This window comes from Phocoena phocoena, chromosome 16 (genome assembly GCF_963924675.1).
Source record: "Phocoena phocoena chromosome 16, mPhoPho1.1, whole genome shotgun sequence".
Classification (NCBI taxonomy): Eukaryota; Metazoa; Chordata; class Mammalia; order Artiodactyla; family Phocoenidae; genus Phocoena; species Phocoena phocoena.
In genome coordinates this window covers 76,208,345-76,235,089 of record NC_089234.1, presented here as the reverse complement: position 1 = coordinate 76,235,089, position 26,745 = coordinate 76,208,345, and the positions used below count along the sequence as shown (strand labels likewise).

The window sequence follows — 26,745 nt, the reverse complement described above, 5'->3', positions numbered from 1 at the left end:
TGCATATAGCACTCACACATTAGAACTTCATGGAAGGAATTCCACTTTCAATAGCAATCAAAACACATAAAATAATAAATATGAGAGTCAGTTTTCAGAAAAATACCCTTGATACATAGTAGATGGGTAAGAGCCTGAACTTGTTTGGTAGATCTGGGTTCAGGCTCACTTTCCTGTATGCTGTACAGCCTTGGATACCTTGCCAAACTTCTTTAAGCCTGTAATTGCTTAAATTTTATCCACTCAATCAATATATATTATTTAGCACCTCCTGTGTGCTAGATATAGTAGTAAATAAGACCAAGTCTTTACCCTTAACAGAATTTAATTAACATTTAGTGAAATAATTATAGTGTGTGCCTCACAGTTGCTGTGAATGCTAGAAGAGGAGAGAATGTACGCTAACAGTTGCAGTGCCTGGTACTGTAATATTATTGAGAAATATTGCAGAAGACTTTAATAGAGATCACTAAGTTTTTACCTGGGAAATCAGTATTATAACACTTACTTTTTCTCAAATAAAGGCAGATATTTAATATGCTTAGATCTAAGGTCTGTAACCCTCAGGGGCCACCATGGGCTGCCTGTCTTGAGGTCAGACTCATACTCCTGACTAGCTAGGAAAATGTCTGGGGACCCTTGAAGCCTTGTTTCTGTAACTTGGGAGGTCAGTGGTTTGCACTCAAGAGACAGAGGCTCCAGGTCAGTTGATTTTTACATCCTCACGGCACCGAATTCCATGTAACGTGCCAGCACATCTGTCCCCAATCCGTGTATCACCTGCCTCCTTATGCTCCCAGACATCCCCTGAGCTGGATGAACCCTACTCCATCATAGGGGTTTTCTAGGCTTCTCATTACTTGTTCCATGATTCTGGGACGTCTGTGCTTGCTCAGTCCCCAGCATTGTCCCTGAGTCCTGTTTGCAGGGCTCCTGTTCTTTCCGGCACTGCACTTGGTTGGTGTAGATGGCAGTGTATTTTGAGCTCATACCACATTCATCTTTGTGTTCTCATTCTTGCAACACTTAATGAGGATTTCGAGGTTGGGGTGGGGAAAGAGGAGTTGCCCTGAAAAATTATTCTAAATTTTATGTCCAAGAATATATAGTTAGGAAAACTTAAGAGGGAGAGAAAGAAATCAGGAGATGGTGGTGTTGGAAGAGTTCCATTCCTCCTAGGGAAACACACATTGGTATACATGTGACAAGCCCTCACTGCAGTGAAGCGACAGGCTACACACACACACAACGTTTGAAATTCAATTCTGGATAAATTTCAGAGAGTTAAAATTTTAAAAATGAAAACAAAACTAGAAGCTAGAAGTGAATAGTGTAAAAATTTCTGCTTGGGAGAAAGATTTCCAACTGACAGATCAGGTTGTCCTTTGGCTTATGATTGTGAATATCAGATGAAGTGAGAGATGTACAGACATATCCCCAATTACTTGTCTTCTTTTACCGACAGGACATATTTCTGCAGTCTTTCTGTGAGGGGGAAGAAAACCACATTTCCTCTACAGCATTGTTCCTCATTTAGGGTGTGTAAGTGCTCAGAATTAGACTTGGAATGGGCAATAAATGTTGAGTGACAGCTACTGATTCTGTGTCTTTTAGTATCTGTGCTGCCTGTCCACCTCTCGGTCTTCAACTGATAAACTGGCTTTTGATGTTGGCTTGCAAGAGGACACAACAGGTGAGCACCTTGGTCCGTGATGAAGCTGCACTCAGATCGTGGCAGGGATTGGATTGGGAGACGTCTTGAGACACGATGGAAGATAAACTCGTTGAATATTCTGGAAGATAAACTGGTTGAATATTCTTAGGGACGGATTCAGGAAAAAAACAAATGACTAGGAGAGGTTTTAATAGAAGGAGGAAATGTACATTGTTTTTACTGGTGGGTCATCCCCACATAATTAGCTTGATGTGCAAACTAGACTTCAAACCTTATTCTTTTGTTGGAGTTGGGTAGGAAAACAGTACTTACGCTCTGCTGACTGTTAACCATATTACTGTGCTCTGATTAGCTTGTAAAGTATTATTAATGCATATCTTTACCTTTCAGCTTGCATCTTAAAATATTTTTAAGTGTACACATGTAACATTGTCAATGTCAACATTCAAACAGAAAAGTAGCAAATGAAAGCCTCCTTCATTTCCCTGTCCGCAGGTCATCATGCTCCATATCTATGTATTTACATATTTTTGAAACAAAAAACATATATTAACACATTTATCCTTTTGGAGACTCCAGATAGGAAAGTCTAGGCTTTATTTGTGTTTTTATTCTTAATGCTTTGAGAACTTTACACTTTATACGCCTCTGTACAATTTGATGGCTTTATCTTTTACAATGAGCATGCCCGATTTTGGAATTAAAAATAAATAAGAGACCAACTAGAAAAAAGAATGGAAGGAAATAGAAATTAAAAATAAATAAAAGACCAACTAGAGAAAAGAATGGAAGGAAATAGACCGACTCATTAAGTTGTTGCTTTTATGGGTGGGATCAAGTTCACACATGCCCTCCTTTTTAAAATACTTTCCCATACTCTAAGTTTCACTGATAACAAATGGATAAACATAAAGTTCTGTTTACCAACCTAATTAACTTTTTAATGGACCAACACATCACCTCGTACAAGAAATTCCAAGAATCCCAGACACCAAAAAGATAAATGTGTTCTTCTCATGCTTATTTCATTTTCTATAGGCTCCATCATTCCTCTGTATTTTGGCTAGTAGTTTTAGTTTTCTCATTGTAATTAGTTTACTTCAGCACATAGTTACATGAAAAAAAAAATCTTCAGTCCTCTCTCTCAAGAGAAGTAAAAGACATGCACGATCTATAACTTGTTTTCATACATTGAGATGATTATATAATAGTGAAACCCACCAAACAAGGCAGTCTTTCACCCAACACCCATATGCTGCTCTCTTTTCCCCATAGGTCTCTATTTCTTCTGAATTACTGAACTATTTACTATATTTATCATTTGTTGTGTGCCTGCCTTGATCAGAATGAAACTCACAAGGCAGATAATTTTTTCTTCCTTATTTGTTGAGGTATCCCCAGCTACTAAAGCAATGATTGACAAATAGTGTGTGCTTTATCAATGTTTGAGTGAATGAATGAAAAACTCCCTACAACTCTAAAAATGTGAGTTGAGTGGATGAAGATAAGGAATTCTGCAACATGACGTTCAAGTAAGAATATGGCTTGTGTAAGAAAAGCGGCTCAGGGCATAGATTACATATTGCCTGTTAAGTATGCTTAAGAAGTGTTATTTGCTGACTCATTTACTCATTTATGCAAAATGAGTTGTTATTGAATGCCTACAGAATGCTAGTAGGAGCTGGGGAGACCCCAGTAAACAAAACATACAAACGCTCTGCTATCATGGAGTTTACATTTTGGCATTGGGCAATTAGTAAAGAAGCAAAAAAAAAAAAGTTTTATGGAGAAATAATAAAGCTGGGCACAGAGAATGATAATTGTTAGATAACAGATATCGCTAAAACTATTCCCATTTTGCGGTAGAACTTAAAGGTTTCAAAAGGATTGAAAAATTGTGTGCTTGTGTTTATATCCTAGGTGACGAGGCTGAAGTATGGTTATATGGTTCATGAGGCGTATGCTTGACTTGTTCTACAAGAAATTATTTGACTTTATGTATACGCAGATATTTTTATAATGTATCCCAGAAAATTCTGTAGGATTCTCAACTGTTTTACTTCGAGATTAATAGAAACTACCACATTTTAAAATAACACAATATTGTAAAATAAGGCACAGAATAGTAAAACGTAGGGGACAATATTTTGTACCTATTTTGCATCAGCATCCCCCCAAAAGTGAAGGTTTTTTAAATTGTTATAATGCAACTGTCATGTCACAAAAACCCAAATCCTTTTGCAAATCAAGTGGCAAACTAGATGTTAATAGGAGAGAGCAATGTGAGCAGTGTAACAACATGTGATTGTGTAAGGAGCGAAGCTGGATCAGCGTGGCTGGTGAAATCGGCCTTGTCTTAGCATAAATAAACATCCTTTTAAAGCAGTTCTTAGTGGGGGAAAGAGACACCAAACTTCCCCTAATGTCACAGCCAGTTTCTATGAGAAGAGTCTTTTCATGTCAGTATGTCTTCCTCCCTCCCTGTCTCCCTCTTTCTTTCTTCCCCTTTCTTTCCTTTCTTTCTAATTTTTATTGGAATATAGTTGATTCACAATGTTCTGTTAGTTTCTGCTGTATAGCAAAGTGAATCAGTTATACATATACCCACTATTTTTTTAGATTCTAAGCTAATTTGGCCTAATTCTTTTTGATTTTCGTGGTCTAAGAGATGAATTTGCATTCTATTTCCAATTTCTGACGTTTATGTGAACAGGACAGTTTCATTTTAAGAAGACTGATTTTGAGGACTTCATTTCCCTCTTGTATTTTGGAGTCACTGGCAAAGAACTTCGAGTTTGAAACTGAGGCATTTCTTTGTGTTTCACATTTCAATCATTGTTCAGGTGAAGCTTGTTGGTGGACCATCCATCCTGCCTCCAAGCAGCGCTCAGAAGGAGAAAAAGTACGGGTTGGAGATGACCTCATCTTAGTTAGTGTGTCCTCCGAAAGGTACTTGGTAAGTGTGCAAAGGCGGATCATGTAGTTGGTGACATGATAAGTGACAAGTCCATAGAATGATCTTTTTAAAACCGAAATTGCAAATTATCTAGGAAAATTGCTTAGAAACAAGCCTGTATCTCTATTTGATGAATTATACATAACTCCTTAAGTAGAAGAATGATGTGACATGTGTGGAAGTGTGGCTTACCAGGATTATTTAGACAGGCTTCCCTCGTGCCCTTGATATGTAAGTTTGTGACATCGATAGTGCCTGTTCTTGGATTATTTCATTAACAGCATATAAATGCAGTCCAATCAGGAATTTGAAATTCCATGGACTTTATTTTGCGCCCAATGAGAAGGCTATATTAATGAGGCTGTGATTACCTATTTTGATATTTATGAAAGCAGATTATTATGTGAGAAAGACTTGTCATGCTAAGAAAGGAGAAATAAAATTAAAAAACGGTTCAGTTCCCTCACTGACATTGCATTGTTTCAAAGGGAAAGGGCTAGAAATGGGAGATTGAAAAAAGAAGTTTATGCTTAATCATTGAAGTTTTTTTTTTACTTTTGTGGTGAGGCCAATATCTATTTACCTTCTGTAGTAAATTATATTTTTGCTAAAGAATAATCATATGCAGAATTTCGCAGAATATTGAAATCAATGGAAGTGTGAAGGGTGTCAGTGAAAATATTCTTTCTATTTTAAGGTTGAGAACGCAAACAAATATAAAATATGGTATTATAAACTTTACATGAATATCCACATTAAAAAAATCCCAGACATCATAACGGATGATGATTGAAACAAAAATCAGAACTAGAGCATCATTGCAGTTAAGCTATGCTAGTTTATAGAAAGTGTATTCCTACTGCCTTAAATCAACATATTATTTGTGTGTAGTTGATTTAGAATTAAGTAAGTAGTTGGTACCCTTGGGCTCTGTACGTGGAAATAAGGTGGGTCTGGGGGTGCTTCAAGTCAGTTTTTGCTTACCAACACAATTCCAATTTTGAAACATTTCTAGGAAGAAGGGTGTGGTTTTACTTGCTTTGAGGGAAGAGGTAATGATGAAGACAGGGAAGTGGTGAAACAGGGCCTTGTGTAACTGACAGGAACTATTAAATTAAATGGAACATCTAATGGTGCAGAGCTAAAGGGAGGCTTGGAGCATCTCTCCCCTCTTGTCTCTTAAGCATTGTAGGTGGAATCAGGCACCACGCACATTTCTAGAACAATCCAAGGTGTCAGCTCGTCAAATAAGCATTTATTGAGCCCTTGCTGTGTGCCTGTGCTGTATATGTGAAGGTGATGTATTTTGATCAGGAGATAGACATTTCGAGTTGTAGTTTTACTTGGAAACCAATAGCAGTAATAAAAATAATTCATGCATGCTTCTTAGTATATAAATTCTACACATATCTTATTTTGATTTGGACAGAACTATGCATGTTTTTGCTGTATCGCTTGTTCTTTCCACTACACAGAAGAGTTTATTTGACAGGATGGTATCATTATGCACAGAAGGAGGAAAAAATTCAGAATCTCACTGAGGCCAGAGCTTATAGCATCAATTCTACCAGCAAATTCCTGAGTCACTTAATTCCCTGAATTCTGGCTTCCGCACTTGCAAAATGGTGCTGATTCTCCCTAGCACCACAGTTACCGTGATGAAGCAATGAGATGATGGATTTTGAAGATGCTTTGAATTAAAGAACACTATACAAACATTGGCAGTAATTGTAATGCCTGAGGTCCCCCTTCTGTTACTTAGGGAAATAAGTAAACCTCATGATTAATTACATTCACAGATAATTTTCAAGCTACATTTTTTTTTTTTTTTTTTTTGCGGTACGCGGGCCTCTCACTGCTGTGGCCTCTCCCGTTGTGGAGCACAGGCTCCGGACGCGCAGGCCCAGCAGCCATGGCTCACGGGCCCAGCCGCTCCGCGGCATGTGGGATCCTCCCGAACCGGGGCACGAACCCGCGTCCCCTGCATCGGCAGGCGGACTCTCAACCACTGCGCCACCAGGGAAACCCTCAAGCTACATTTTAGCCAACTTACTTAAGTTCCTTTTCTGATACCCTTTTATATAGAGCTCCAGATAGTTAGCCAACCAGATCGTTAAAATTTCACTTTTATTTGATGATGAAGTCAGTGAGTTTAGTGATCATCTGTATAGACCTAGCATATAGTAGAAACCACAGGAATGACCAAGGACAGATTACACATGGCTTCCAGCCTCAAAAAAAATAGTGGAGAAAACAAACCAAACCCATGGAACTGTAGGAGAGTATTGTGAGACAGTAACTAAGTGTTAGGGTTTAGTTTAGAGATGCTGAAGGATGTTTCTATGGGTGTAGGGATAGTTAATGATTACCTCACATTTCCACTGTGAGTCATTAGTAGTGAGAATACAGAGTATTATGTTCACGGATTCAAGGACCCACTTGGTACTTAGTGAGAAGGATCTGGAGGAAGTGAAAGGGCAAAAAGCGAGGCAGTAAAAGACATTGGACTAAACAGCGGCAGCTGGAATAATCCTCGTACTGAAGCTGAATAACTGAAAATTGGTCACATATATATATATATATAGTTTATTGGTACGGAGCCTGCTAAGCACGAGCCTGGGCCAATCATATAACCTCTTCAAACCCTCAGTTTCTTCATCTGCAGTATGGGGGTAATAGCCTCGTTCACAGGGATATTAAGAGGATTGAATGCTTAATCCACACAAGACTCTTAGCTCTATAAATGGCACATATAAAAATTGCTTAGTGAATTGTTATCACAATTTACCCAGGATATTTGTGCCTATTAAGAACTGTAGATATTTAACCAGAAGAGGAGAAAGTGTGGGAAGTGAGAAGTGAAGAGACAGTTACAGTTGATTTTAAATAAAGGACTATCATGTGAAAGCCAGATTCATATTCTGAGAAGATGCTGACATGGTTAAAAATAAACAAGAAATACGGCCGAAAACACATCCGTTAAAACTAACTACTAAAAGTAAACACGTCCTGTCATTGACTTTGTAACTTTTCATTTGTTAGTGTCTATTGGCCTTTGATCTAATATTTCTTCAGGAACAGTGATGGTTAAGCTACGTTTGAACTATAATTGTGCATTTGCTGCTCTAATCAAGCTTACAACTATTGGGATGCTAAATTGATTAAAACGGATTGAAGGATTGATTTTCACTCTGTCCTCTGCGGAGGTGTCCTGTGGACTGTGCTGGGCTCCCGGAGCCCAGGCTCCACCTAGGATGCTCTGCCCTTTTCTGCTTTATGTGATGAACTTTGTACATGATTTCTCAGGAATAAAGGGTTTTATCTCCAGAAAAGGTTGTAAGCCACTCATCCAAATAATGTCTTTTCTAATCTTGCTGTTTCATATTCTAATATGAAATGATATTCTAATCATCTTTTCAGGAATATCTAAGAGGAAGAAAAATTCCTTTGACCCATTGGAACGACTTATTTTTTTCTCTTAAAGGAGGCTTTATCAAAGCAGCTTAAGTATAAGAGAAAGATACAGTTTAAAAGAGAGGAAATTTGGTCAAATAGATATTACTGTGAATCTCTTTCAGACTAAACAAAATAAGGTAAAGCACGCAAAATAATTTTTACTTGTGTTAGAAAGATATAAAAATCACCATGGTATGCACAAGAGTTTTCAACCCATGGATTGGATTTCTCTCATTTGAAACATTGATTTTTGAATAATTTTCTCTGTCACCTATAGAAACGGACAGATTTTAAAAAAAATTTTTATTGGAGTATAGTTAATTTACAATGTTGTGTTAGTTTCAGGTGTATACCATAGTGAATCAGTTATGCATATACATATATCCACTCTTTTTTAGATTCTTTTCCCATATACGTTATTACAGAGTATTGAGTAGAGGTCCCTGTGCTATACAGTAGCAGACAGATTTTTAAAATCCGTGAAAACATTACCAAACAACTGTCTAAAAGTAAATTAGGAAAAGCAAAACCCCACAGTCTAAAAAGTGATGAAAAATGCTTAAAAGAAAGCTATTCTAGGGCTCAGAAAAATTTACTTCTCTCATACCCACCTCTGAATTTCCAATAAATGCTAGGTGTTGTGATTGCATAGTAAGTTACTGAACTCCCTCAAGTTGCTTAAAAATATCGATAGCTAAAAAGACAGTGATCATAAATATTTTCAAGGTCTTCATCGTATCAATCATTTATTTATTTATTTATTTATTTAAACATCGTTATTGGAGTATAATTGCTTTACAATGGTGTGTTATTTTCTGCTGTATAACAAAGTGAATCAGTTATACATATATATATATGTTCCCATATCTCTTCCCTCTTAAGTCTCCCTCCCTCCCACTCTCTCTATCCCACCCCTCTAGGTGGTCACAAACCACCTAGCTGATCTCCCTGTGCTATGTGGCTGCTTCCCACTAGCTATCTATTTTACGTTTGGTAGTGTATATATGTCCATGCCACTCTCACTTTGTCACAGCTTACCCTTCCCCCTCCCCATATCCTCAAGTCCATGCTCTATAGTAGGTCTGTGTCTTTATTGCCGTCTTACCCCTAGGTTCTTCATGACCTTTTTCTTTTTTCTTAGATTGCATCCAATTTATTTTTTATTTATTTACCTTGAGCTTTTTTTTTTTTTCTCTCTGTGGCTCAGGTGATGGAATCATAGACTGTTCCATTTGGAAAGAGCATCTATTCTGTGTCCCTCGTTTTTTTCTCAGAATAAAAAAGTGAAGTCTGAGGGGTGATGTATCTTGTTTACTTGTTTTCCCTGTCACTGGAGGATCATTTTTCTAGTGTTGCATCACCAGGGCCAAGTGCCTGACACTTAATATGAGAGAAATAAATGAGTTAATAAATGCATCAGGTAAGGGTTGAATTCGGATATTCTTAGAAATTCTTGTGCCTTGGACCTTTCGGACAGTCGGAGAAAGCTTACTGACTCTTTGTTTCATTATCTTTTAAAATGTATAAAATGTATACACTGGATTACAAAGGAAACTAAAAGTATCGAAGTGGAGTCCAGGTTGAGAACTCCTGGGAGGTGATTTATAATAATATCTTTTCTATTCCTGAGATTTCGTGCTTCTATCATATAAAGCCTTGTTACTCAAAATATGCTTCTTGAACCAGTGGCCTTGGTTGGCCCCCGCTTCACACCTCCTGAATTCAAATTTGCCTTTTTTTGACAAGATCCTCAGATGATTTGTGTGTCCATGAGAACTTGAGAGTCACTAACATGAGAATCAAGGTGATAGGAGAGAGCAGATCACTCCCCAAAGTGCCTGCAGTGCTCCTGGTGGGTGTGCAAATTTTAGAGCAGTTACATATTTCAGCCTAAGGCCAGCTTTGCTTTCAACCTCTGACAACATCTGTTTGGGCTGTAAGGATAACCCATCTTAGTTAGTGTCAGTAACTGAAATTGTCACTGCATTCTGAATATTTACCATCACAAGCCTGTGTGATTCTTACTCAGATTTCCCTTTGTTGCTTAAGTGGCAAAATTAAATAGAAGCGTCTAAAATAGTTATGCCTAGAGAATATTGAGAAGAGTGGACATGATTTAGATAACTTTAAATGGTTAGATATCTTTAATATGATCTTAAGGACATTTTTTTTTACTTTCTCCAACAGACTGAAATTTTCCTTTCTTTATGGTTATATTTATTGTGTACCTTTAGGCTTAGATATGATTTGAAGATTGCATTTTCGTCTTCCCCCGCTTCCCATTGTTTTTTCACTGCAGTAGCTCCTTATTGCCTGTAAGGTCCTTGATCTGACACCTGCTTTGTCTGCAGGCCTACCTCTCACTCTCTTTCTAAGTATATGCTGTAAGCCCCAAAGATGAAACTCTCTGCTGTGCTGTATGTTCCCGTATCTCTGCCCCTTTGGGTACCATTTCCCTTATTAGAGCCTACAGCACCAAAAAAGCTCAGGTCACTTACAATTACAAGGTTTCTGGTGTATTAAGAATGAAAATCTCCAAAGTAGTTTATACAAGTTTTGGTATTTTTTAAAAAATATTTACACTTAGCACATTAACTTTATTAATACACATACGCAAATTCAGTGTATGTACAAAGTTTTGGAGACAGCATCTCTTAAGTATATAAATGTGACGCTCAGGCCAAATGATCCTACTGGCTCTTCAAATGCCTCGTCCCACATGGTACCCTGTCTCTCCTGTGGAAATACCACCTGTCCTGAAGCCCAATGAACTGTGTTCCAGTTAGGCTGGTCCAAGTGTTCTTTTCTCTCAATTCCTGTAGCACTTTGATTACAATTCAGCTAATATTTTCAAAACACTGACTCACAGCATTTTGTGGATATATTTTACTTACCTTTCTAGCTTACGAGCACCCTCACGGTGGGGAATGTGTTCTATTAATGTTTAGCACAATGCTTTATACATAGTATATTCAATGAACAAGGATGAATGAACGAATCTATTTATCGTAATATGGCATGAGCTTTCACTTGAATTCAAAAGTAAAAATATAAGCATTGGTATTTTGAATCGTCTTCTGATGGTTTGATAAAATCCATATGGTTTTACAGGTTTCTTTTTTTTTCTTTTTTTTTTTTTTGGTGTGTATGTGCTGTTATTTTGGCTTAGGTCATTGAAATGGGAACATTTATGGAATAACTTAAAATATGTTTTTAAAGTTTACGCTACTTTGATTTTAAACGTTTGGTTCACTTCTGCACATACTTCTTTATTGAGTAACCCTGCTAGATGCTAGGGATACAGTTGTGAGCCCGTGTCAGCTTACAAGAGGGAGAATGAAAAATACACTAAATGATCCCACTGTGATAAGGGCTATGAAGAAAAATATATTTTTCTTGTTTGTGGAAGCAGATGGCATATGATTTATTTGTAAATAGTTAAAGAGTTTTAATATATTAGGGAAGAAATTAATTCAATAAAGACATCTTAGCCGGATTTTTGCATAAGAATGACAGGTCCAAGTAGAAAGGAGGTCATAAAAAGACAGACAGCTGGTTGAGATGGGAGAGGGGTAAGCAGGTTATTGCTAAACCTGAAGCATCCACTTTTAATCTTATCGATTGGAAAATTGCTGCTAAGATAATTACATATATGGCAGATGTCACAAATGTCTTGGGTTTTGTTTTTAAGAGAAAGAAAACGAATGCCTACCTATGCTGGTGACATGAGATTAGTATATTTAGGCAGAAGAGACCTTTGGATGTTGAAAGGCTTGTGGCATATACCGGTGTGCCTCTGCGTGCCGTCACTGCTGTTTGTCTAACTAGGAAGGTCAGATATCTGGGAAAGTTCTAGTACAATTGAAGTCTTTAAAAGCTTAGGCTGGGGCTTCCCTGGTGGCACAGTGGTTGAGAGTCCGCCTGCCAATGCAGGGGACGTGGGTTCGTGCCCTGGTCCGGGAAGATCCCACATGCCACGGAGCGGCTGGGCCCGTGAGCCATGGCCGCTGAGCCTGCGCGTCCGGAGCCTGTGCTCTGCAGCGGGAGAGGCCACAATGGTGAGAGGCCCGCGTACCGCAAAGAAAAAAAGAAAAAAAAAAAAGCTTAGGCCGTCATCAGCGTTGGAAAGTGTTGCAGGAACATTCTAGGAATATTGGTGATGTTTACGCAGATGACTGCAAGAAAAAAGGTGGTTGTTCTTTGCATGTTTGAAATTCTAGCAGCAGCCAGGTAATGGTTAGTGAAATAAGCAAGTCATTTGTCTGTACTCATAATTTTGTTTTTCTTTACTTTTCATTTCAGAACTCATCAGTCATGGCTCTCAAAGGTGTGAAATATGATGTTCTTTTAATACATTTGACTTAAGAAGGAACATCTGAAATTTGTAGTGTCTGAATTTTGAAGGTCATGTATTATCTTGGGTTTTGATACCTATTAGGGAATATTGCCATCTAATGGCTATTACATCAGATTGTAGATAAAAGTTCCTAAAGGACCCCATGAAACTAACACATTAGTCCAGTAGGTTTAACCTACTTCATTGTCAACATACTGTCACAGTGTGATATGTAAAAACTTAATTATAATTTTAACGGTAAGGGTCTACTATCTGTACAAATTTGCCCATCAATAAGCCTTTAAAACAAAATAGTCTTTTCACAAATAAATCTATTTTATTTGTGTTTTCGGATTAGTGGCTTAAGTAGTAACTCTTAGAAGGAAGCTGAAGAATACCTAAAGTCAAATATAAACCCAATTTTTTTTCTACTAGTCTCTTCATTTTTGAGTGACGGGATTGCAATGGAGGCTCTCTGTGGACAGTCCTACGTTGGCAGCGTTCAGTTTGAGTTGCCAGAAGCACTTCCGTGTTGAGACTTACCCAGAGCCTGTAGTGATGCCTTCTTTTGCTTCTAATGCAGCACTTGTCTTATGGCAACGGCAGCCTGCACGTGGACGCCGCTTTCCAGCAGACCCTCTGGAGCGTGGCCCCAATCAGCTCAGGAAGTGAAGCAGCCCAAGGTGAGAACTCCACTTCCATTAGGGGGCTGGTCCCCCATGCAGAGTTGGCAGTCATCTTTGGGATTGTGATAATGAGTAAATACATTAGAGCTGTTGGTGTCAAAATATTCTGTGATGCAGATACATAACATTTAAGAAACTCATTTGGATTGCTATTTAAAAGTGAAGTTTGTGTGAAGGTTTATCTCTTATTTTTATGCTGCCGTCAGCTTTAGTTTATTTTTCTGTGTGTTTTACATGCTAGCTTTCTAGGGGTGATTTTCTCCAGTGTTTTGGCCTCAGGGTATTCCTTAGTCAGGCTACTGTCAAGATTTCTCATCTTCCAGGGTGTGTGACTTAGAACTGGATCACAGCAGTGCTTGTACATCAGGATTTTTCCCAGGAAATATCTGTGTGTTCTGGTTGTTCTCACTTATGTAAGTTCAAATCTGAGCCTATCCAGGCTTGCATGTTTAGTGGAGGGTTTTATGAGGCTGAGGTCATGTATAATCGTGGGAACATCACTAACTGTGGGACTTGGGGACCCAGGGCTCAGAGGTGGCAGGCACGTGGCACCATGCATCTCTGTGATTTTGGCCAGGTACTTAAGCCTTGCTGGACTCCTGTGTCTCTGTCTAGGAAAATAGGAGATTGGAGCCAATGATCTGTTCAGCTGTCAACATCTGATGATGACAGTTCAAATGTGACTGTGTTTCAATCCTTCTAGGGTATCTGATTGGTGGTGACGTCCTCAGGTTGCTTCATGGACACATGGATGAATGCCTCACGGTCCCTTCAGGAGAACACGGTGAAGAGCAGCGAAGGTTGGTACCTGAGCCCAGCGCCTTGAGCCTTGCATTTTCTTGTTTTGATATAAGTTTTGTAAATTAAGGATTTGTCTGTTCAGGCCATTAGCATAAGAGAAAGTGGGCCACTGTCATTCATCTGTCCACTGAAGTGATCCATTGCTGGCCTCCTCTGTAGTTTTTTTCTCATGTATGGTTTTGACTACCTATGAATAGAGTTGCAGAAAATTCTTGTATAATTAAAACATGGTGAGAAGCAGTGAATACAATAAACTGAGTGGGAGGAATGAACACATTCACTTACTTAAAACTTCCGTGAAACGTTCATTCGTTTTGATGAATCCTCTTTCTGGAATGTTTAGTCTCCAGTTCAGTTTCAGACTTCTCAAATTGCCCAAAAGTTTAGGACCTTTTTCTGTTACCTCCCATTTACTGAGATAGATAATAAAATTGAGCACTTTCCCTAATATTTTATGTGATTTTAATACCTCTCTTATGTTAATACTATTTGGCATTGGGCCAAGATGGCAGTAGCCTGGATCATGGGGAAAAGTGCACAAATAATACAAAACCACAAAAGTATTGAGGGTGATTTGAATGTTCCATTTTGCCTCACAAATTAATGGATGAATATGGTAAGTTGAATGCATAAATAAGCGATTATTGTGAGAGAAGGCATGATCCGGGTGATTTATTACGTGGCTTTAAGTCTTTTAGTGGAGGTTTCTCGTAATATTAGCATATCACTTAGATAACTATTATAGGTAAATATTTATTTTTTTAGTTTAAAGAAAGATGCGGAGAACATTTAGAAAGTTAGTACTTCTTTAATTAGCTGTTTAACCTTGGGAAGAGTCATTCTGAGACCTGGGTACTAGTCTTACCTCTCCCCAGATAGACCTAGCATATGGTGAAGCATGAAATGCAGAGCCTCAAAAAATTCCCTAAACGAAAAGTGCTGCTTTTAGTAGGTTAGGAAGAAGATGTTAATGGTGTGTTGATAGGGTTTATAGAAAAGATGAGACGGAATTCAAAAGACGGTTTATCTGAGTAATTAATTCCAAACAGAAGACTCAGAGGGATGCAGTGTATACTGGGAATTGCAGTTATTCCCGACTGATGAGGGGCAGGGTGGAAGAAGCATGGAAACTAGACATGGAAACTTGGTCAGCTTTTTTTTTTTTTCCCATCTTTATTGGAGTATAATTGTTTTAGAATGGTGTGTTAGTTTCTGCTCTATAACAAAGTGAATCAACTATACGTATACATATATCCCCATATCTCTTCCTTCTTGTGTCTCCCTCCCTCCCAGCCTCCCTATCCCACCCCTCTAGGTGGTCACAAAGCACCGAGCCGATCTCCCTGTGCTATGCGGCTGCTTCCCACTAGCTATCTATTTTACGTTTGGTAGTGTATATATGTCCATGCCACTCTCTCGCTTTGTCACAGCTCACCCTTCCCCCTCCCCATATCCTCAAGTCCATTCTCTAGTAGGTCTGTGTCTTTATTCCTGTCTTACCCCTAGGTTCTTCGTGACAATTTTTTCTTAAATTCCATATATATGTGTTAGTATACGGTATTTGTCTTTCTCTTTCTGACTTGCTTCACTCTGTATGACAGACTCTAGGTCCATCCACCTCATTACAAATAGCTCAATTTCGTTTCTTTTTATGGCTGAGTAATATTCCATTGTATATATGTGCCACATCTTCTTTATCCATTCATCCGATGATGGACACTTAGGTTGTTTCCATCTCCTGGCTATTGTAAATAGAGCTGCAATGAACATTTTGGTACATGACTCTTTTTGAATTATGGTTTTCTGAGGGTATATGCCCAGTAGTGGGATTGCTGGGTCATATGGTAGTTCTGTTTGTAGTTTCTGAAGGCTCATTAGTGCCATTCCCACGGGTTGGCTTTTACCCTGAGATAGTTGGGAAGGAGTGTGTGGGGAGGGGGTGATGTGGTCAGATCTCTGAAAAGAGTGTCTCTGACAAACAAGAAGAACTTAGATTGGAGGTGGAGAGATTCTGGAGCAGGGAAACCAACTCGGAGAAGGCTGATGAAGTCATTCATGTGAGAGAAAAGGAGAAGCTTATCCTGGAGAGTGGCCATTAGAATAGGACAGCCTGGCCCAGAAACATTTCAGGTCAGATTGACTCGTTTAAGGATGAACTCTATGTGGTCGGTGAGAGAATGTATCAGATTTAAAGGCGAGAAACTCCCTAGAATTTCTGACTCTAGGGAAGAGAAATGGTGTTAAAGATTGTAGGAGATGGACAGATTTGATACAAAGGACTGAGTGAGATTTTGGACACTGGTGAGTACAGAGGATCTATGGGAAATAAAATAAAGGGTTTATGGGAAATTGGAATTTTTGAGTCTTTAACTTAGACAAAGCTTGGGTTGGATATAAATCACAAGTGCACAGCGGGTAGTTGAAAGAATGGGAGCCCTAGGTAGAGAAGGAGGAACAGTGACTAGAGTGTTATGTTTAGCAAGTTGGGCATTGCTTTAAAAGGCTGCAAAGCCTTGGAATAGACTAACTAGAGAGGAAGCTGAGGTGGAATCCTAGATAAGGCTGGTATTTAGGACACTGACAGGTGAAGAAAAGGCACAAGAGAGGCAGAATGGTAGTTAAGTGGAGAGCCAGGGAAGTTAGTTATGGAACCCAAAGGAGGCTTGGGGTGTAGATGCGTTCAGTGATATAATATCATCATAGAGACTTAGGAGCAGAACGAGGTGTGCCATAGTCTTTTGGATCTTTAGTCTCTGACTTGTTAAATGAAACACTTGAAACGAAGTGATTCTTTGAGCCCACATGCTCTTTCTACAGACACTGTAGAGATTTGTAATTAAGAGAATGGGCTGTAGACCTGGGTTTGGGCCTCGCCTCTGCCACTAATAGTTGTGTGACTTAATGTCTTTAAACATGATTTTTCTCCTCTGTGAAATGCAGCTTAAATGTTAGCTGTTACTTCATGGGATTGTCGTGAAGGTTCAGTAGGAAAATGCGTGTAAAACCTTGATGCATATTAAGAGATCAACAGATGTATTACTGTTGTTGTTATCTTATCACTATTGTTTAGACAGAAGAGCAGCATTTAGTCCGATATGGGAACGTTTGAGGGACCCTGGGCATGCGGGTGAAAGTATGGTAGAGTGTAGATTTTAGGGGAAGAGACGCTAAACTATATCAAAGAAAACCCTCTTCTGTTTTGAAATGACTGTGGTAGGTGAGAGGTGGGGAAGGCCTCCTCCTTCTTGCTAAGCTTTAGAAGCCAGGAATGGATGAGCATAGGTTTTAACAGTTGGGTTTTTTCATTTCCAAATGAGAATATTCAGCGTCGGATAGATCCCAGATTTCTTAGACTAAGCTCGCGGGCAATGACTGCAGTTTTCCACCTCTCCTGCACATTAGAGAGTCTGTATGTTAAAGATGGGTTTTATTAAAAATGATACTTACAGAGCAGATTTCCTGCTAATTGGTTGTTTTGGGGGGATGCCTTTTATTTGTTTTTTTAAATTTTAAATTGGAGTATAGTTGATTTACAATGTTGTGTTAGTTTCAGGTGTACAACAAAGTGAATCAGTTATACATATACATATGTCTGTTCTTTTTCAGATTCTTTTCCCACATAGGTTATTACAGGATATTGAGTAGAGTTCCTTGTGCTATACAGTAGGCCCTTGATGGTTATCTATGTTATATACAGTAGTGTGTATATATGTTAAGCTTAACCTCCTAATTTATCCTTCCCTGCCGTCTTTCCCCTTTGGTAACCATAAGTTTGTTTCCTAAGTCTGTGAGTCTCTTTCTGTTTTGTAAATAAGTTCATTTGTGTCATTTTTGTAGATTCCACATGTAAGTGATAGCGTACAGTATTTGTCTTTCTCTGTCTGACTTACTTCGCTTAATATGATCATCTCTCCTGCTGGTTATTATTACATTGCTGTAATTCTTTACATTGCTGGTTATTACAGAGAAAACTAGGGGAAATGTCAAAGACATTTTGGTATTGGTCTGGGTCTGCTTTCCCATTGCATGCATATTGAAGGCTGCTCCTGTCCCCCGTCCTGTATTATTCTTGATTTAATGTTATTCATTTCTGTGTCAAATTAATCTCAGTATGTATTCAGATCAACACATTGCAGCTCTTTCTAGGTAGTGATATCAGTAAGAACACATCCTTAGTGCCCCTTGTACGGTGTGTTTACACGGGTGAAATTAGATTAGAATGGATGTCAGACTTGACATGCCTCATGACATCCCTTTCTCCCTCATGACTTGAGGGAGAAAATGAGTCAGAAATAGGCAACAGGAGCCTGAGGGATGTTGCTTAAGACTGAAAGTTATCTATGTCTTGATTACACAGTGAGATTGAACAATTTTTTGTATGTAACGATAAAAGTAATTCCTTAAATTTTACATTTATAGAGCCCTTTATTCCTTCAAGTCTTCTTAATATCAGTGTGTAGAAATTTCTTTATCTTCCCCTGTCCTCACGCTAAGTCCCTTCAGTGTCTTAGAGAATGAGGGGAAGGCAAAGGACGGTACAGCCAGGAGGCAGCCTTTCTTTAATTGATGTGGATCTGTATTGGGGGAAAAACGCATAGTGATAACCTTAAAAATGTATTTTGATTCATTTTTTAAAAAGAAGTAAAAATAATTTGACTTTCTGAGAGCTGGAGAAGTTCCAGGGAAATATATAAAGATTTCTTTTAACTCATAATTCTTTCACACTAATTATGATCTGGCTACACTCAATTACATTCTGTTATTAAAGTTAAATAACTAAAGTCAAATCAGGTTTGTTAGAAGAAGTAGTGGAACTGATTAAGGAGATGGCCGGAAGTGACAGTTGCTTCTGAGTAATTGAGGACCATTTTGGTCGTAAATGCTGGGTTAGTAAGTGGATTTGTCAGTCTGCTCATGCCTCCTTCCCATGACAAGTTTTGAATATACATAATAGAACTATAATTGTAGCAGTTGAAAATGCAGTTCAGTGATGGGTACTATAGTTCTAGTTACCGATGCAGTGATCTTTTATTATTATATAATCTATTTTATGGAAGTATCGTTGATTTACAATGTTGTGTTCATTTCTGCTGTACAGCACAGTGATTCCATTACACATATATACACATTCTTTTTCGTATTCTTTTCCATTATGGTTTATCGCAGGATATTGAATATAGTTCCCTGTGCTCTACAGTAGGACCTTGTTGTTTATCCATTCTACATATAGTAGTTTGCACCTGCTAACCCCAAACTCCCACTCCATCCCTCCGCACCATCCCCACCCACCCTTGGCAACCACAGGTCTCACTCTCCGATGGAGTGATCTTTAACTACCTCTTCACACTTAGATCTGTATATGTATGTGGTCTCCTGTGCATTCTCATGGGAGTGCTAACCAGACCCCCAGAATGAAGAGCATATATTGTCCCATTCAGTTAAATGGAATTGAATTGGAGAATGAAGCCTACCAAAGTTAAATTAAACATATATTTTCCCCACACTTCCTGCTCATGTTGCTTTTACGGATTGAACTCTGACATGTTCGTGACGTAAAGCATCACTGTGGTTTTATTGTAAATTTCTTGAGATTTTTCCAGAAAGATGTGTGACTCTAAAATTACCAGTATACACCTGGTCTAAACAACAATAAAAGTCGTAAAATTATCATCTATAGATGTTGTGAGCAGGCGGGGGATAGGGAGAAATGCATGGAACGTTAACTGTAGAATTGTAATTTCTTTGTTCTTTTTCAAACTTTTCAAATAGTGAGATGGGATAAATTAAGGAGAAACAAAGCTCTGCTACTTGGCAAGAGATCTGTCGGATGCCACACAGCTTTTAAATTATTGCTTTAAAAAAAGATTTCATTCTGGAGCCTTGAAATTTGATTATCAGTTTTCATTTCAAACATGAAGTCGTTTATATGGGGAATGTTTTCTGTTCTAGATTCTGTCTCTGGATTGCACCTTATTACTTCCATCCATTTTTACATGAATACAATAAAATGTCAACAAAGGCATTTACTTTATGTGCACACACGCTTACTAATGGATTAAATATGCACTACCTGAATTAAGTATGTCATACTTTTAAATTAATAAGTTTTAAGAAAGATGAGTTAGGGGAGTGTTATTCAGAATTATTATGTGAGATCTCTGATGTGGAAACTGGTATTAGGGGAACGTTTTTTGAAAAGCATTATTTGTATGTTAAAACAGTTTTTACCACATAGCTCATAGGTAATTTTATTCATTTAATAAAAATCTGTGGAATGACCACCATGTTCTGGGTGCTGGGGTTGTTAGTATCTAAAAAGATACAAAGTCTCTTTTCTCAAGGAGTTTACATTCTAGTGGGGATATGTAACAAAAACTTAAATATGCTTGTTTATAAATGCACACACATACCCATGCATGCATAGATAAAATACACCTGATGGTGTGTGTGTGTATGTGCGTGTGTGTATGAGAGAGAGAGAGCGCAGGCAGGCTTGAGTGTGGATAGAGAAGTTGTCCTGTTTCCATCTTACCAGGCATTACTCTTGGCATATACTTGCTCTGTCTTGTTCCTTTCAAACTCAGGACCATTAAGTCATTGTTTCTGACAATGTCTGGAAATAAATGCTACATTTGCTTTCCAGAATATGACTCAGCAGGCAAAAGCCATGCCGTATGTATGCATGACAATATTTTTGCCTCATGCCCCTTTTAATATTATGATTCAATGAGCTTTGCTTGTGAATAATTGATAAGGCATGAGATGGGTTTGATCTAATGAATTAAGTGTCTCTCAGTCTGGCTTAGAAGGAGAGGCGTGGTTTATGTCTACGTACACAATTGGATGACTGATAACCCGCAGGGTTTGTATGCCCTCAGTCACCTACCTCGGCGCAAGCTTCTGAAGCTGCGCTGTTTTACTCCAAAATGGTCAAGTTATCATATAAGAACTTTTCTTCCTTCTCTTCATGTCCTGTGTATACCTCTTTAGCCTGCATCTGGGGATAGGACAGGTTTCCCAAATAGTTTTGCTAGAAGAGTAGGCACATGAAGGAGAGCTATTATTTTCTTCTTTGCCTCTTCTCCCTGGAGAGAGATGCAGTCTTTCCCCTAAACTTAACCTCCCTGCTGATTGCAGAGAGCACCCTGGCCTTGCTTCAGCCTGTCATCATTTAGCAGCCTGACTTGGTCTAGAGCCCCACTCTCAAGGAACGACTGGGCTAGAAGGCACTGTTTTCCAAAATACAAGCTTTGAAGGCAAAGGATTAAAAATATTCACAGAAACTGGAGCCACCGGAGAAGAGTAAAAATGAAAAAAACCAATCGAGGTGTTGGATGCACTGAAAATGAGTGACTGGCAAGAGACAATAGATTAAAAATCAACACTGAGAAAGAGACATCTCCCAGTTATTTTCTCAGTGAAAATTTAAGACCTTTTTTACTGGTCCACGTTTAGTTTCTTAACTCAATCTAGGTGTAAGCAGTATCTTTCAGGAAGAAAAGAAAAGCTTCCCCTTTTTTTTAATTTCCAAATTCCTTTGTGGTTGTGTTATGTTCTGTACGGAGTGAAAAGTAAAAGTAGCAAATGTTTGTTGTTGTTTTTCTGCTCTAGTCCTATTTATGTGACTCTTTAATGTGGATTCAGAGTCTAAGGATGTTATTGTTTTTAATGCACGATTATTCATTTATATTTTATGCAGATGTGACATCTCAAAACATACTGATCTTGGGTGGCCTCGGCCTGCAGCGGCTGGAAGCAGGATTTCGGTGTCCGGCCAGAGATTGAGGTTGGGCAGCGGCAGTGAGAGCGCTGAATCCTGGCCACTGGACCGCCAGGGACCAGTGGCCAGTGACAAGGCCCTGGCCCATCAGCTGCGTAGAAGTGAATTTCCACATAGAGGTGGAAAGCAGTGAAGCAAGCAAAGTGTTTCTTAGGAGGAAAAAGAGTACAGTACGTGTGGATAGCCACACAGGTGGCTCAGAGAGAGAGAGTCGCACCCTTGTGGTAGTTTGAATCACTGTTATGGGGCATTTCTTCTGGATTTCCTTTGACCAGTCATCTTGTTTTGCCTGGTTCTGAGTCCGTATTTGGTCTACCTCAGGGTCCTTCCTCTGTGTGCGTGCACGTCTCTTAGCCAAGATGGATTCTAGCAAAGAGGCCTATGGGTAGTTGGCATCACTTACTGTGGGGTGGCGCCGCCTCCCTTTTTGACCTCCAAGGAGCCTTTCTGTGCGTGTGTAGTCAGGAAGGTCTCCTTGACTGCGAGGATGAGGATTATGTGGTCTTTTATCTGGGCAGGGCCCAGCCTCCTCTATCATCCTGCTTTTATGGAGTTTCTGTCCACAGGGGAGAAACTGCTCAGCCTGAGGCCCATCCATGTCCTGTCTCAATACCTGTTTCCCCTTGTGCAGTACCTTGAATAGAAATATCACAAACTCAGTCCTGAGTAAATATGTGCTGCTTCTCTAAGTGTTGTATAGGCATATACTTTTGATTTCTCTGTTACTATGAGGAGGTTCCTGGGAGCTTGCCTGGGGCTTAGCTGCTCAGCCAAACACTCTCTTAGGCCCTTACGTAGTAGACTGGTGTGCAAGCAGAAATCCTACTGAGAAGATGTGTAAACTGAAACACTTACAGTTTCTCTCTGCAATAATCTTTTAATCCTGGGTCTGTTTTTCAGTTCCTTTAATGCTTATTGAGGGCTTGTATGTTCTAGGCATTTCAATGTGTGCTGGCTATAAAAAAATGAGATCGTAGAAGACGTATCTTACTATTCTACCCGTTGAGGAGGATTAGACAAGGAGGAATCTGTGCTGACCTTTGATTTTGAGGTGATAATTTCGCCAGCCTGTAAGTTAGTAGAACAAGCTTCTCTTCCCCGTAATTGATTTGAACCTGCCATTCAGTATCAACTCTCAATGGAAATTGTGTGTGAGTAATTTTTCTGTTTTTCAAAGGATTCATAGGTGAATCCTCAACATCCAGGGTCTGGTAATCCATTACCACACGGAACTTAATTTGGTTGAGGACGTGTTGGTAGTAGAATTGTCTGTGTCTTTAACTGCCCCAGGTAAATGGCAGATATCACATACTGCCATTTATTATCTTTACTGGTGTGTGTGTTCATCTCTTCTGTTTAGTTTTCAGCCAGGATTGTATCATTCATTTTTGTACCCCTTTCGTAGAGTGACAGATATATGGGAATCTGCACACAAATGCTGATTGTTTTGTGTTTGTGAAAGAAATTAATGGAGAAAGAAAAGCCATGCACTTCCTTGTAGGTTGTTTAAGGAGAGCAGTGGGATACATGCATTGAGAACCGCTCTGGTTAATTCAGAGGGGTTTGAGGTCCCCGTTTGTAGGATTTCAGTGACTCCTAAAAGATTATTGTCTGCTTGCGATTCCAGGAGGGGCAGAAACCAGCCGACCAACCTGAATGAACAGAACACTATTTTGAGGCCTGTGAGTCCCACGTGCTTGGCTAAGAGCCTTCTCTATTGGAAGCATCTTGACTTCACGTCACTCCACAGGGAAGAATCCCTATTCCTACAGCAGTAGTCTGAGCCTTGAAGACAGTGATTTAAACAAACTGGTGGGGTGGTTTGTGGATATTTTGACAGTATGATGTATGTTATGGATTTTTTCAGAGAAAACTCACATACTTGCCAACATGCAAAACTTTTGCCTGCGAGGGAATTTCGGTGATGTTAACGTATGTTTTCTCCCAGTATTTTTCCTATTATTTTTCTCCACTTAAGCAGCTAGCAGTCCCAGTGCACTTTTCTCCTCAGGGGAGGTTTGAGAGTTGGCAGAAAGCTGAACTTTTCTAGAAGGCACTTCCCTTCCTGACTTTTATTCCCTAAAGACTAAATCCAAGGAGGTTGTTATGCTTAGCGTCTTGCGCACAGGGAGAGAGAGATTCCCTCTGACAGAAAAAGAAGAGAAGAAAGGATTTTGCCACAGACTCAGAACACACTCACGTGGAGCAAATGGACGCCCATGAGCCAAAAATACATGAACCACAGCCCCAACCTCGCACTTTATATGAAATCTAATTCAAATGGATCATGGGCTTAAATGTAAAACATAAAACTATAAAACATTTAGGAAAAAATCTTTGAGACCATAGAGTTTATAACTTGACATCAAAAACATGTCCATGAAAGGAAAACATTAATAAATTGATCTCATCAAAATGAGAAAATTTTATTCTGTGAAAGTCCCTGTGAAGAGGATGAAAAGATAAGTTATAGACTGGCCAAAGATATTTGCAAATCATATGTCCAACAAAGGACAAATAATCTGAAAATACAGAAAGAACTCTCAAAGCTCAACAGTAACAAACAACCTAATTAGAAAATGGGTGCAAAACATGGACGGTGGTTTCACTGAAAGGGCATACAGATTGCAGGTAAGCACAGGGAAAGATGTTCAGCGTCATTAGCGATTATGGAAATACAAGGCCACCAGGTGCTATCACTACACACTTATCAGAATGGCTAAAACAAAACAAAATACTGATAACCAAATGTTGGCGAGGCTGCAGGGAAACTGGATCGCTCATAAATTGCTTGTAAATGGTATAGCCACTCTGGGAAACATTTTGACAGCTGCTTAAAAAACTAAACATGCACTGCCATACGACCTAGCAATTGCATTTCTGGGTGTTTATCTCAAAGAAACAAAAACTGTGATCACAAAAATACTTCTTCACAAATACTTAGTGTAAAGCAGCTTTATTTGTAATAGCCGAAAACTGGAATCAGCCCAGATGTCCTTCATCAAGGGAATGGTTATCCAATCTGCAGTACAACCATAGCATGGGATGCTGCTTGGCAGTAGAAAGGAATGGCCTATTGATACATAACAACTGCGATGGATCTCCCGGCGGTTATGCCGAGTGAAAATTGTCAATCCCAGAAGATCACATACTGTGTTAGTCCATGTTTATAACATTCTTGAAATGAATCTTAGAACTGGAGGACGGATTAGTGGTTATCCAGGGTGAGGGAAGCAAGAGAGGGGAGTGAGAGGGAGGTAGGTTTAGTTGGAAAAGGGCAATGTGAGGCATCCTTGTGGTGTAGGACCTTTACAATGATGGGGTTCCAGGAAGTTACAGTTAATAAAATGGTATAGAATTTAATATGCACACACAGACACATACTCAAATGAATATAAGCAAAACTGGAGAAATTTAATAAGATCAGGGGATTGTATCAAATTCAATATCTTCCTTGAAAAACCGTTATATATATATATTCAATTACATATGTATGTAACTTGAATATATGTGTAGTTACATATATGTGTAACTATTATACTATAGTTTTAAAATATAGTTACATATGTAATAGTACATATATAGGTAACAGTTACATATATATGTAATACATAGTTACATGTATATGTAATAGTTACATTACATATATAACTATTAGTTACATATATATTACATATATAATAGTTACACATGTAACTATTAAGGTTATGTGTATATGTAACTATTATATTAGAGTTGAAAAATATTACTATTAAGGGAAACCAGACAGATGTTCAAGGGATTTTTCTATATTCTCACAACAGCATGTGAATCTATGGTTATCTTAAAAAAAATTTTTTTAAAGCATTCATAGAGACTGGGGAGGGAGCAGAGTTTTCTGAGTTCCACTTTCAGGCTGACCAGTACTCTGCTCCCTGAGAACTTGCTACTCCCCATTTCATCCTGGCTTATCAGGAGATGGCAAGACCCAGAGGGCAGTGGCTGTAGGGTTTTTCACTTGAGCAAAATGTCCTGAGCCTCTCAAGTAAGTGGAAAGCATCAGCCCTCAGACTGGACAGGAGCATGTAAGTAGAGCCCTGCGCTTAGAAGATCTAACAAATGAACTGGGCTTACTCCCCAAGGTCCGAGATCACTGTACTACTCCAGCAACAATAATAAGTGCTTGAGGGCTTCCCTGGTGGCGCAGTGGTTGAGAGTCCGCCTGCCGATGCAGGGGACACGGGTTCATGCCCCGGTCCGGGAAGATCCCACATGCCATGGAGCGGCTAGGCCCGTGAGCCATGGCCGCTGAGCTTGCGCGTCTGGAGCCTGTGCTCTGCAACGGGAGAGGCCACAACAGTGAGAGGCCTGCGTACCGCAAAAAACAAAACAAAACAAAACAAAAACAAAACAAAACAAAATAAGTGCTTGAATTCCACACTAGCTTGATGGACTCAAAGTTGAAAATAATTGTATTTTAAAGAGAATTTTTTTAAGTGATGGTGATAACAATAGTAGATGAGGTTATTCCAAGCCATGTTTCCCTCTGAGAAAAACCAAAAATCTGTTCAAAGATAATTGAGAGCTAAAAAAGTAGTGAAAATGTGTGGAGCCAGGTTCCCAAAATAGGAGACGGAGGAGTGAGTTCGGCATCTGAGGAAGCTTCTTCTCTCCAGGGGATTGCAGTGGCTGAGTGGCTCAGAAGTGGGGCAGAGCTGTTGGAAGCATCAGAGCGCAAGTGGATCAAAAGTGGTAGTACAAGACCCACCAAAGAAGAGGCACTTTAGGAGGGAACTCAAAGAGCTATACCCTTGAAGCGGTGATGAACTGGAAATAGAGCAGCCCTTGCAAGTATTGAAACTCAGCCTCAAATAATACTAATTACCATTTGGATTAAGATGATGTGGGATTGCTGGTGCCCCTAGATTACTTTACCTGTGAGAAGCAAAAGTACATCTTTGGGGGCTGGGGGACTAACACAAAAAACTCAAGTGATTTCTGTGTTTTACATATACTGTATCTAATAATCAAAATTAAACACGCTATTTTGTTTCAACCCTGACTGATGTACTGCAG

The 26,745-nt window shown here is 39.1% G+C and overlaps 1 protein-coding gene across 1 annotated transcript in view; it reads left to right on the top strand.

The window, feature by feature from the left end:
- The window catches only part of RYR2 (ryanodine receptor 2), a 515,056-nt gene that overhangs the window by 91,221 nt on the left and 397,090 nt on the right, over positions 1–26,745 (top strand). The window contains exons 7-10 of the mRNA XM_065893933.1: positions 1,615–1,693; positions 4,519–4,631; positions 13,007–13,106; positions 13,813–13,909. Coding sequence (XP_065750005.1) covers positions 1,615–1,693; positions 4,519–4,631; positions 13,007–13,106; positions 13,813–13,909 — 389 coding nt within the window. The remainder of the gene's footprint in view (positions 1–1,614; positions 1,694–4,518; positions 4,632–13,006; positions 13,107–13,812; positions 13,910–26,745) is intronic.